At 34.3% G+C, this 12,536-nt stretch overlaps 1 protein-coding gene across 3 annotated transcripts in view; it reads left to right on the top strand.

Moving 5' to 3' along the window:
* The window catches only part of LOC124369774 (coronin-2B-like), a 101,665-nt gene that overhangs the window by 48,577 nt on the left and 40,552 nt on the right, over positions 1-12,536 (top strand). For all 3 annotated transcript variants that reach the window (XM_046827861.1, XM_046827860.1, XM_046827862.1), the window contains one exon: positions 6,293-6,517. In XM_046827861.1, coding sequence (XP_046683817.1) covers positions 6,293-6,517 — 225 coding nt within the window. The remainder of the gene's footprint in view (positions 1-6,292; positions 6,518-12,536) is intronic.

Below are 12,536 nucleotides of genomic sequence, written 5' to 3' on the forward strand. Positions count from 1 at the left end.
AGATAAAGTATTCATAGTACTCAAAAGAAAAGACTAAATTTGTATTCCTTGTTTTGGAAAAGTTTCAGTTTTTAGGTACGTTAACAAAGTTTTTGTTATCCAATATGTACAAAAGCTAAAGATTTTTGAATTTATTTATTTAAGTTTATTTAGAGTTTGTGTATATTTATTTTTAAATGCAATAATAAAAAAATCATAATATAGACTAAAACAAGAATGACCAAACAAATAGATCTAATGATTCTTCAGACAAATGTTAATTCACATCAGTACATAGGTTGTCCAACAATGGTGCTTAATTTTCATTTGGAATAATTCATTTGTATAACATAATACTCAGGTAATTAGATATTTATTACTGAACTTACATGCCTATTTAAACTTTTTTACTGATAACAAAATTGAAACTTGACCTTAACCCTTTTAAGGCCAAGCAAATAAAAATAAATTATTGAAAAGCCAAGGATTGATGTATGATGGTAATGCTCAGAGCCAGCTGATTTATGAGAAAATGGCCAGACTCAATTTGCTACTTTTACATGTATTTACAAAACACATTGTAACTCAGGCAAAACATGTTCTAACTTAGTAATTTTTTGTTTTATTTTTAAACTGATATACTAAGCAATATTTATAGTATAAAATTATACTTGAGAATATAATTTTATAATCTGAAATTTTTTTAAGTTTAGAATTTTTTCATTCTATATTTATTTTTTAAGTTTGAACTAATATAAGTAAGTTCACAAATTATGTTTGGGTATTTTTATTATTAATTTTTGATTTTATACACTGTTTTTTGGTAATTACTAAAATTTTTAAGGGATTTGGACAATAAATAAGGATTTTATGTCACTTTACAAATAATTTACCCGAACACATTTTTCAGGTTCAGTGTCATACTTATGTATAGTTGATAAAATTTATACAACTGATAGAAAAACAAGAATACACACACATGCATATATAAACATATTTTAATACACTTACCATATTAGCTGGAAAAATCCATATATAGGCCTGGCCTAACATAGTTTTCTTTTTTTTTAAATTAAAGATTGTTGTTCATACGAGGTGTGATCAAAAAGTTCCAGGACTGAGTTTTATACATTTATTCATACAACATACAGGTTATTCGAATTTGCCTTCTTCAAAGTACTCCCCTTGGAAAGCTACACACTTTTCCCACCGGTGTTTCCACTGATCAAAGGCCCCAGAAAACTCTTCTTTTGTAAAGGTGTTTAGCAACTGGTTGAAATCTTCGTCCTTTCAGGGGTCTCTTGAGCTTTGGGAAGAGAAAAATGTCTGCTGGAGCCAGGTCAGGTGAGTAGGGGGGCTGAGGAATGACAGTCATTGCGTTTTTTACACAAAAGTCACGGATAAACTAATGCAGAGTGAACAGGAGCATTGTCATGGTGAAGGACCCAATCACCACTTTGCCACAGCTCAGGTCTCTTTCTTCTCACAGCATTACACAATTTTCTGAGGGTTTCAAGATAAACAAAACGATTAATTGTTTGACCTTGTGGAAGGAATTCATAGTAGACGACACTTATACAGTCAAAGAAAACCGTAAGCATGACCTTCACATTTGATTTGACTTGACGTGCTTTCTTGGGTCTTGGAGAGCCTTTTGATGTCCATTGTGATGATTGGGCTTTTGTTTCCACATCGTAACCAAAAACCCATGTCTCATCTCCCGTAATGACATGATCCAAGAAGCTTTCGTCGTCATTTGCCTTTTGAAGAAGTTCCTCAGAAACATGAATTCAGTGTTGTTTTTGGTCTTCAGTCAACAGTTTTGGCACAAACTTTGCTGCAACACGACGCATTTGAAGTTAAAAGTTAAAATTTCCTGACATGACCCAAATGAAATGTTACACTCTTCTGCCATTTCACGGATTGTTAGTCGACGGCCTGATCGTACAAGAGCGTTCACTTTAGCAACATTGTCATCATTGATTGACGTTGAAGGGCGTCCGAACGAGCATCGTCGTCTGTGGATCTTTAAACCTCTTGAACCACTGATGGCAGCAGCATGATCGGCTTAGACATTCTTCACCAAAAGCCTCTTGTAACATCAAAAAGGTTTCAGGAAAACGTTTTGTTCAGTTTCACACACAAACACGTTGCTCTTCTTTCACATTCATTTTCATTAAAAAAAAAAATAGCCAAACTCTATAAAACTAATCTCAAACAAACTGTGCTAATGTTACTTTCAGTGATGTTATGATTGATCTGCAAACACAGCTGTGTTACTGTTGAGTCAGGGAATACAATGCTGCCAACCGCATCGCTGTGAGACATTGCATTCCCATAGTATATAAAAAGTCCTGGAACTTTCTGATCACACCTTGTATTTACAAGAAAAAGGACAATTTTAGTTTTATGTATCACACATCACATTAAGAATGTATATACAATACACCTAGCCTACCATATGTACACTTTAGCTTAAACCTTTCTCAATTACACACACTTATGACTTTTAAAGCACTCTGCGTGCACACCTTTTTTGCAGTGTACACACAGTGTCCGTGTTCTTCTTCTCACCCTTGAGCCATCTGCATTTCTTTTTTTGGAACAAACTGCACAGTGTTTCTCCTTCTTGTCAGGAATTTTATTTAGTCTAAATCCTCCAACAAGACTGTCACTCCACCCATTTGATTTGCAGGCATCTCTTTTGTGGAAAGCCAATCTTCAGACAGACTTTCAATTGCTGATATAGTAAAATTAAGTCTAGTCATTGGTTTCCCAGTGCAATTATTTTTATATGATATTTACACATTCAGTACCATATGGGAAATGATATTGAAAGTTACTTTTTTCCAGTATTTACTTGTACGCCGCTCCTCTAAGTATGAGTATAGCATTTGATCGGCCGTATCTATTCCACCCATGATTTGGTTGTACTGGTCTATAATCTTTGGTTTTTTTCTTCATTATTAGTTTATTTCTCTTCACTTTACTCCTTTGGACATTGGTAGCTTCTGAGTTAGTGGATATGAGTACTACCTGTGATTTTTGAGTTGTCTTGTCTCTGTTGGCTAGTGCTAAAAATTCAGTGCTTCTTTTATAGTTTTTCTCCCCAACTTTGTATTTCTTCAAAAATTCATTTGGTACTCCAAGTCTGTTTTTTGGGTATTCCGGTGACAAATGTCTATTTAGAATAAAGATAATCTGCAAGAGGGATGTTTGTAAAGTAATTGTCCAGGTATTATGACGTCCTTTATGTAAATAATTCCCCATTTCTAGCCTAATAACTACAACATGAGCAAGCAAGACCTTTTTTATTAATTTCTGCCTTTTCAGATTCATTTTTGGTCCCTTTATAACAGTGAAACCCTAAACAATAACGAGTCACTGCATCATATAGTACCCAGAACTTAATACCTTATTTGGTATTTTTGTTCCGATTAGAGATTCATCAACAGATATGTCCTGGTTTGGGCTCTAATCAATGGTCTATTAGAGGTGAAATCTCGCACAAGGATTGTATTCGGGTTTACCATGTACAGCTAGAGTGTCGTTGTTAACAGTGTGGAAGAATTTTAAGATCAACTCGAACCTATTTCTGATAAACATTTTTCCAAACCGAGATGTCTGTTGAGAGGATGAACTAGACCAATAACTATCAATTGTTGGCTTTTTTTCATGCCCATATTTAGAATTATAGCTAAAAAAAGCATTCATCTCTATGAAAGATACTTTTTTCCAATTGTTTAATTAGGCTTGGGTATGATTTAATATGTATGCATCAGCATATCTGTTGGTTTCTTTCACAAACATCTCGATCAGGTTTGTTTAGACAAAAAGTTGTAAGTACTCAATAGGCTTAGGCTCCGGGGGGGGGGGAGGGGTAATGTTTTGGACCTTGGAGTCCATGAAAAGAAAATTGGTGAGCATGACCTTCCTCCTCTACATTAACCACATTCTTGTATGAGGTGGTGTACGATTCCTATTGCTGTTAGGCCTACCTCTACTCCTACTCCTATTAGGTGGTGTGACTAGGCCTAGGCTATTGGTACATTCTAACTCAAAATTTCGTGTTTGAAGTAAGGGCTGATAGTTTAAATCATCATCTGAATCCTCAGATGACAAATCAACGCGATCAAGTCTATCTGCCCTAAAGAACTGTCTTTAATTCCCGTAAGATCCAGGACAATCATATTCAACAGGATCAAAAAAGTAGGGTCCTCATCAGTATCATCTATATCAGTCTTGTCTGAACTTGAATCTGAGATGTAACCATTCCTGCCATTGTCAATAGCATTGTTACCTGTGACGATAAGACCGGTTAGTATAGTATTTTCACTAGCAGCTGACACACATTTTTGTTTCTTACTCATTTTACAAACAAAACATGCAAATAAAGTAAATAAAGCATGCAAATAAAGTAAATAAAAAATGCAAATAAAGTAAATAAAACATGCAAATAAAGCAAACAAAACTACCAACAACGTCTTACGTCTTCTTGACAAGCAGAAATAATAGGCTAACACAAGCCAACTCACTACAGAAGTAGTGTTAAACATCTATTACGCCTTCGTTATGTAAACGATCTTCTTCACTTGTTGCTTTAGAAAACTCATATCACAATATAATCGGCACAATATATTCATATATATAGAATAAGCCAACTCACTGATATTCAGCAGCTGAAACAGTAAATAAATGACAGTTCCTGATTATTTCAATACAAGGGATATAAACTATGACTCTTCCTTTTTCATTATACGGACATTTGGTTTCAGATAGTTGAAAATTTAAAACATGCTAAAAAAAATAAATCGGTGCGTGGCCGTTTTCATAGGTAAATTCCAACACCGATAAATCGGTGCATGGCCGTTTTGAAACGTAAATCGGGAAACTGATATATCGCTGCCTGGCCTTATAAGGGTTAATATTCCCTCTCTATCTTAGTTTCTTCCCTCACCGTTACCCCACACAGGGGCATATCGATAGCATTGCATAGTTTAGATTAGAATTTGGTGAGACCCCTTGTACAGAGTTTTTTCTTTTTATAGGCTTAAGATAAAATTGTTGTAATTGATAAATTTGTGTTACAATAACCAGAACAATACAGTAACAATAATCAATTAATGATAACAAGTAAATTATCTTATTATATTAAATGTTTTCAGAACGGAGTAATACCTTTGTTTAAACACTTTAATAACTCATTACTTTTATTATCTACCTTTTTCGACTTATACAATTTTTCTCAGCACCACTAATAAACTGAACTAGACTAGGATTTAGAAAATTGTATTAGACAAACTAGCAGCCATCCTGTTTAATAGATAATTAATGACATTATGTATGTAATTTTAGAGATAGTATCTGGTTTGTAAGGAGGCCTGCTTCAAATTCATAATAACTTTGTGTTAACCCATTGCGGATCACTGACGAGCTGGGCTTGTCACGCAGCGGCTGGGCCTAACGGCACGATGACGAGCTCAGGTCGCAAAAGCGGTCTGCTTTGAGTTTCCCTCCAAATAGTTCTATTAATATCTGATAGATTGGGCGATCTTCTTCACTTGTCAACTAAGAGTGTTTAACAACGGTCTACATTCAGAGTTTTCAAAAGTATTATAAATATCCTACAGATCGCAGTTGTATGTTGAAGTTTAAAAATCATTCATATGAGTTTACGCTCTGCCTTTTACCGCTTCTAATTGGTTGTTTCCCTCAGCTGTTATTATAATAGTTACTAGTATCGCATTTTATGGTATAAAATTTGCGTGTCATAATATGAGCTGATCGAAATGGAAAACATGGAAAATCGTCTGAACTTGATCGATATTTATTAGAGATATTTATTACAATAGTTCATAAACTGTATATTGTATTTAACTATTTTATTTTTAAGAATATAGATGGAGACATTTTTATATACCTGGAACTGGACATTTTTATGAACTGGAATCCAGTTCAACGTATATATGAAGTGAGTATACAATAGCAAGCGTTACGATGTGGCGCACCATTGCTGTTCGTTCGGGCCGCTGACCGTAAATTAATTCGTGCCCGTGCGCCAAAACAATATGATCCGCAATGGGTTAACAAGATATTATAGAATATGGATTATATGTTCTTTAAATAAGTCGAAAAACTTAGTTTCATTATGAACATTTTCGGGTGAAAATATACATCTCTAGAAATACAATAATTTCACAAATCAACTCAGTTTTAGATTTAATGATGTAGATCTAGATATCATGTAGTATTATTATAACCAAATCTAGAGAAATCATGATGGAAAAGTAAGATAACCTCTGACTTATTGCAGGAAGGTATCTGTCATGCGGGAACACGCTCCAGTAAAGTGGCCTACCTGGGTGGGTCAGGTCGTGTGGTGACCACTGGCTTCTCCCGCCACTCGGACCGTCAGGTTTCTGTTTGGAATGATGACAATCTTGCAGTCCCTCTGCATGAAGAAACTATCGACTCTTCTTCTGGAGTCATCTTCCCATATTATGATTCTGACACTAATATTCTCTACTTGGCAGGAAAGGTTTGTATCATCAAAATTAATTTATTTGCATTTTTTGGAATGGTATTTTTCTGTGTCATTTTGTTTTCTATTATTAAGGAACATTGAAAGGTTTTAAGAGGCGCTGTAGTGAAACATCCTTAAGGAGTTGAAACCACCTAATTTGCTACAGTATGAAAAGACTTAACCCTTTGAATGCCGATTTAAATTTAGTATTTTTTTTAGATTACGCTCATTTAACCCTTTTAAGGTCAATGACCAATTGAGTTGCACTAGTCTCAAAGGCCAGCTCCTGATACTGCTCAGGTACCTTTAAGGCCAGGCTATTTTTGTTCCTTTTTGCATAGTTTTAGTAAATAAGCTGTAACTTCCATATTGCTAAGTAAAAACTGATAATTCTTTTTTTAATTTGTTTGTAAAATTATAGGCTTAGACAGAAAACTATAAGGTTGGTCATATAAAATAAAAAAATATTTTTTACACACATGTTTGTATGTAAAATTTGTAAGCGTAATTTACTTTTTTTGGTTTTAACACCTCATAAAAAATACAAAAGATTTTGCACCCAAGTAACACATATTTTCTAAAACTACATATTATTTACAACAAACATGCCAATTTTCAAGTGCTTATCAATAATAGAAGTGAAGTAGGCACGAATTATTCAAAATCTGCAACTGCGGCTTATTTGTGAAAACTGTAGAAAAGCTAGTCTTGTCTTCAGTTTATACACAAAATATCTGTTTTCTTCATACAACTCACAAGAATCCATACAAAATAAACACAAAACACTGTTAGTAATTAAAAAGTTCATTCATTTTCTAATTCATCTTCAGAATCATCATCGTACAAAGCATCTAAATCACTATCACCTAAATTCCCAAAACCATCAACAAACTGAACACCGGTACCACTAGCAAGTAAATTGTTTACTAAAGTGTTTTCACTTGTAGGTGATTTGCCTCTCGTTCTTTTGCTCATATTTACACTTAATAGTTCACTGCAAATACTCAGAAATACCTAACATCGCACATAATTACTTAATTGAATCAACAAAATATAACCACAACAACTTTAACCTATACACAACAACGCCGTTGTAGTAAGACAGACGATTTCATCGAAATGCATAGATGTATAATAATAGAAATGATGCAAGAAACGGCAGTGTTTGCGTTTACTCATGAAGCCCATCTAACCCCAAACAAGAAAATATCATTGTTGGTGGCATTTGGAAAGTTTACTGGCCAGTAAACCGGAAATAATGGACGGCTACCTACTGTAGCCGTCGGCCGCGAACGCCATTATGATCACGGCTACCTATTGTAGCCGCCGGCCTACAACGCTATTTTGAAGACGGCTACAATAGGTAGCCGTCGGCCTTATAAGGGTTAAGGTGAAAAAATGAAAATTCCTTAAAGCTAATTTTTTAAATCATTCCTAATGACTAATAACACACAAAAAAGTAAATTTTACAATAATGTAATATTTCCATTAAAATAACCACATTTTTTAATAATAATGGAATATTTCAATAAAAATCGAATTCAGGTTACAGAGTAATCAAATACATGTGATGAAGAATATGAAAATTAGGCTATGTACAAGAATAAGAAAACAAATAAAGTGTAATATGCTGATCTTGATTAGTTTATAAATTCTGATGATAGATTTAGTCCAAGTTGTATGGTAAACTTCAAAACACAAATCGGGATGAAGCCATGGGGTCTCGGGACATGATTTGCAGAAGTACATTGTCTCCTTTCGTAATCCATTTCTTGTACAAACAACACACCTCCTGGATCCTTGAGCTCTTTTCCCCACAAAATGTTGCTTGCTTTTTTCTTGAGGAACATTTAGGGTTGGTATTCCACGCTTTCTTCGTAGTGTACATAGATGTACTCTATCTGCTACCAAGTCGTTAACCAAAATTTTCCTAAAATCTTTATGGGTAAGTGGTTTTTTTCCATCTGCTTCTTGAACATTTTTGTATAACAAGTAAGAGTTGACAGTGACCATTTCTAAAATAAAAAAAAACCTTATGGTGGTACCATCCATTCGTACGCCTCATGAACTGATAAGACACGATAAAATGGTCGCTTCTATCATCTGCTCCCATTCTTTTGGTATAGTCTGTTACCAGATGTAGGTTTAGGGGTTGGAGGATTATTTGGCCACTTACTTTGTACAAAGCTCATATTACGTCTGCTCCTTTTGCCCTTCGTACTCAACATGTGCACGACCCTTTTATCCTTCCAGGACACGACCAATAAATCTCCTTTTCTATTGGAGAGAACCTCTCCTTTCTTGAGCTTTTTACTATCAGCTTTCAAATTAGGAGGCATACCAACTCGGTTTGGCATAACAGTACCAGTTAAAACACACCCTAAATCAAGGAGTTCTTTAGCAACTTCAGGGCTTGTGTAGTAACGGTCTGTATAAACTTGTAATCCTACATAAGGGTTTTGAGGATCTTTCTGCAAGATTGACTCACAAAGCACTTTTACGATTTGTGTAGTCTTGAGAAGGGTAGAATTAGGAATTAGGGTTTGCTTCCCATAATAAGGTATAAAATTGTATATATACCCATTTGTACTGTATGAAATTACAAATATTTTTATTCCAAATTTAGTGGGTTTCTGTGGATTGTAGACTGAAAGATACTTTTCCCTTGAAAGAAATAGTACTTTTGTCCACAGCTACATATTTGCTAGTATTATAAAATAGAGCACACTTTTCCTGTATATGATCTACAAATGGCTGAATCAGGTATCCTTTGGGTTTTGCATCACCCTGACCTACTTCATGGTAGAAATGAATGTTCCAAAATAGGTTCAAAAATTCATTTTTCGAAAAAACATTGTTGAAAAATGGGATTTTACTATCCCATTTTGTAGAAAAGTATGCCTCAATTGAAGTCAGTGGCATCAAACCCATGTTTATAATAATGCCAATAAAAGCTTTGAAATCACAAGGATTTATATCTACCCATTTGTTTACTCGTGCATGAGGAGAGTGAGTGTTATCTTTTCGTTTGTTGACATAAATATTGGTTTTATCACAAATAAATTTTACTATGTCATCATTCATAAATAATTCAAAATATTCTATGAGTTTGGTGTTGCTATCAAAATGAGATGGTAAAACTGGACCGTGATTCACATTATAAATTGGTATACTTTTAGATGACCCAGGATCATCATTTATAACATTGATCCATACAGATGTAGGCGTAGGTTGAGCATTATTGTGCAAGGTAGGACTTCTTACCTGTTGCTGACATAGGTCTAGGCCTAATACTTGTGCTTGTTGAACATTCACATCATCATTATCGTCACTGTCAGTATAATTGTTTAAAAGAGTATCACTAATATCATCTTCATCCACATCATTATAAGCACTAAAAAACGTAGCATTCAAAACGTTAGCAACAAAATGGTCATAATCAAAATCGTCAGGGTGATGAGCCATAATTACACAACAGACAAAACAATAAAAACTTGATTATAACACCTAAAACATGGTAACAATAAATTTTTACAACTGTTTGTATAAGGAATAACAATGAAAGAACACTTCCCAAAGGCACAATGCATGCTCCACTGACAGTCGGTAATGGCGGATAGTATCGTCATCGGCGTACAGACGGGAGTGGGAGAACAGCTGCCAGCAACAAAAAAATGTATTGTTTACCTACTGCAGCCAGCTGACAGCTGCTACTGGATTATTTGGTCAAGCCAGTACATTACTTAGTATTGTGGCTTATATACTGAGCTTATAAACTTCATAAACAGTAATAAAATATATTTATATCGATCAGCGGATTATTTCGTCTTTGGCGTTATAAGACCTGCAAACATCGCTGACTATTTTGTCTATGCGTGCTAAGGGTTAAAACAATTTTTGAGATGTAGCATCACTAGCATTGTTCACACATCAAGTCACTTGAATTATTTATATATAGACTGCACAAAACCTTATCAACCTCAGAATCACACAAGTCCATGCTCCATTATAATACGTAGTGCAAAAAAACTGACAAACAACACAGTGTAAAGCTACCAGCTGATAACAAGCGAAACCGGCAATAAAAACGACAAAAACAGACTAGTCACACACATGTTTCAACACCTTTTATAATCATAATCATATAATTTTTATTTCTATCATATTCATAAAGTACAAAAGGGCTAATTTAGGGCTCTTGTCTTACAATTAACCTTAATACAATAATACTTATTAAGTCAAGTAAAACTACTATATTTAAAAAATATATGTATATAAAATAAAGGACTCTTTAAGAATTTAATTGAAATATCTCATTCATACACACATTCATCAGCACATCCATCCTCCAAGACCTACCCCAACTAACCCATCGCTGACATTGTTTCTGGCAATTGAGCTTTCATTAAGGCTGCAATCCGGTATCCCCCTCGGACTCCCAACTGACTTAATATGGTTAGGAAGGGAATTCCATGCTTGGCAAGCAGTAACGACAAATGATTTATTGTAAGTTGAGGTTTGGTGGTGAGAGATAAGAAGCATTGATCAGGCCATTCTTATCTCTCTTGCACTTGTTTCATAGATCAATTTGAATTTGTCAGCCAGATGCATGAGCTCTCCAGAGTTTAGACTAGAATATACAAAATTCAGAATTTTTAATTATCTTATACCGGCCAATTTTAGAATAGAATTTTGAATATAAATTTGTATCAAATCAAAGAATTCTTTATTGTTAATTTCTTCAAAAAATAACATGGTGTCAAGCTTAAAATGCAATACATTACAGAAGTAAAATAGTACATTACAAAGTTGAGTCTTGCTTTACAAAGTCTTGTTTGAGTCCTTTACTCAAATTTTTACTCAAAATTTTATTTGTAAAAATATTCATTTAGGGTGTTGAAGGGTAGAAGGTGTAGAAGACTGCTCCAGTCAGTCTTTGAGTTGAATTTTTTAGTTGTCTTCCAGTAAGATTCTTCAGATCAGAGGGAGTGAGTTGTAAATCTTGTGTCCAATGTAAGAGGGTTTCTTACTGTATTTAGTGGTGTGATGTGCTGGTAGAATATAATCTTTAGCTCTACGAGTGTTGTAGTAGTGTACATCACTTCCTCTTGCAGTCTATTTGGTCTGTGTACATGACCACTGCATGTATATACAAAGGCACAACCGTCAGAAGCTTAGGTGATTTATATGCACTTCTGCAACTCTCTAATGGACTAAGGTCTGCTAGTGCCCTCACTGCTTTCTTCTGAAGTATTAGGATTTTGTTAAGGTTCTGTTCAGAAGTGCCAATATTTGAAGTATATTTAAGCCTACTTGTATTATAATACTGTAATAATTTAGTACTTAATATTTATTATACTTATTCTACACGCTAATACTCTTTAGATTACAAATATTAAGAAAAGTCATCAAACCAATTTATTTTGATCTGCAATCTGTTGTTTAATTTAGATAATACATGTTTAGGGCCGGATTTAGAAAATACAGGCGACTAGGCTCATCCTGGACCTTGGACTCATGGTCTAGGGGGTATTTAATACTCCCCAATGAAAGTGGGTCCAGGAGCTCTCTCCCCTAGAATATTTGAAAAATTAATCGCAAAATGGTGATTTTTAAGGGAATTTGTGCAAAATATTCTGTATTGTCTGGCCTGAAAATAATAATACTTCGTCAGTTATAACATAATATTTGTATCCAAATGGATGAGAAGATTTAAGACATTTGACAACTTTAATATTGTTAACTTATACTCAGGTTATTGTAGGTAAAGGTAAACCACAAAATTAAACATAACTTTAACACTTTAATGAACAAGTCAACAATCAAATTACAAATCAATATTAAGTCTCAGAATGTCGTGTTTTATGCTAAGCAAGGCCAAAACTTTAGCCTGTTTTCAGACATAGAGGTCCGGAGTCCGTTCTTGATCAGCTGCAGTGTAGATCTTTTTGCAGAGCAATTAGTCACCATTATGGAAAGATACATTCTTAACGCCACTTCTACATTAGGAAAACAATCTTTTACGAAGTTTTCC

This window comes from Homalodisca vitripennis, chromosome X, assembly GCF_021130785.1.
Source record: "Homalodisca vitripennis isolate AUS2020 chromosome X, UT_GWSS_2.1, whole genome shotgun sequence".
NCBI lineage: Eukaryota > Metazoa > Arthropoda > Insecta > Hemiptera > Cicadellidae > Homalodisca > Homalodisca vitripennis.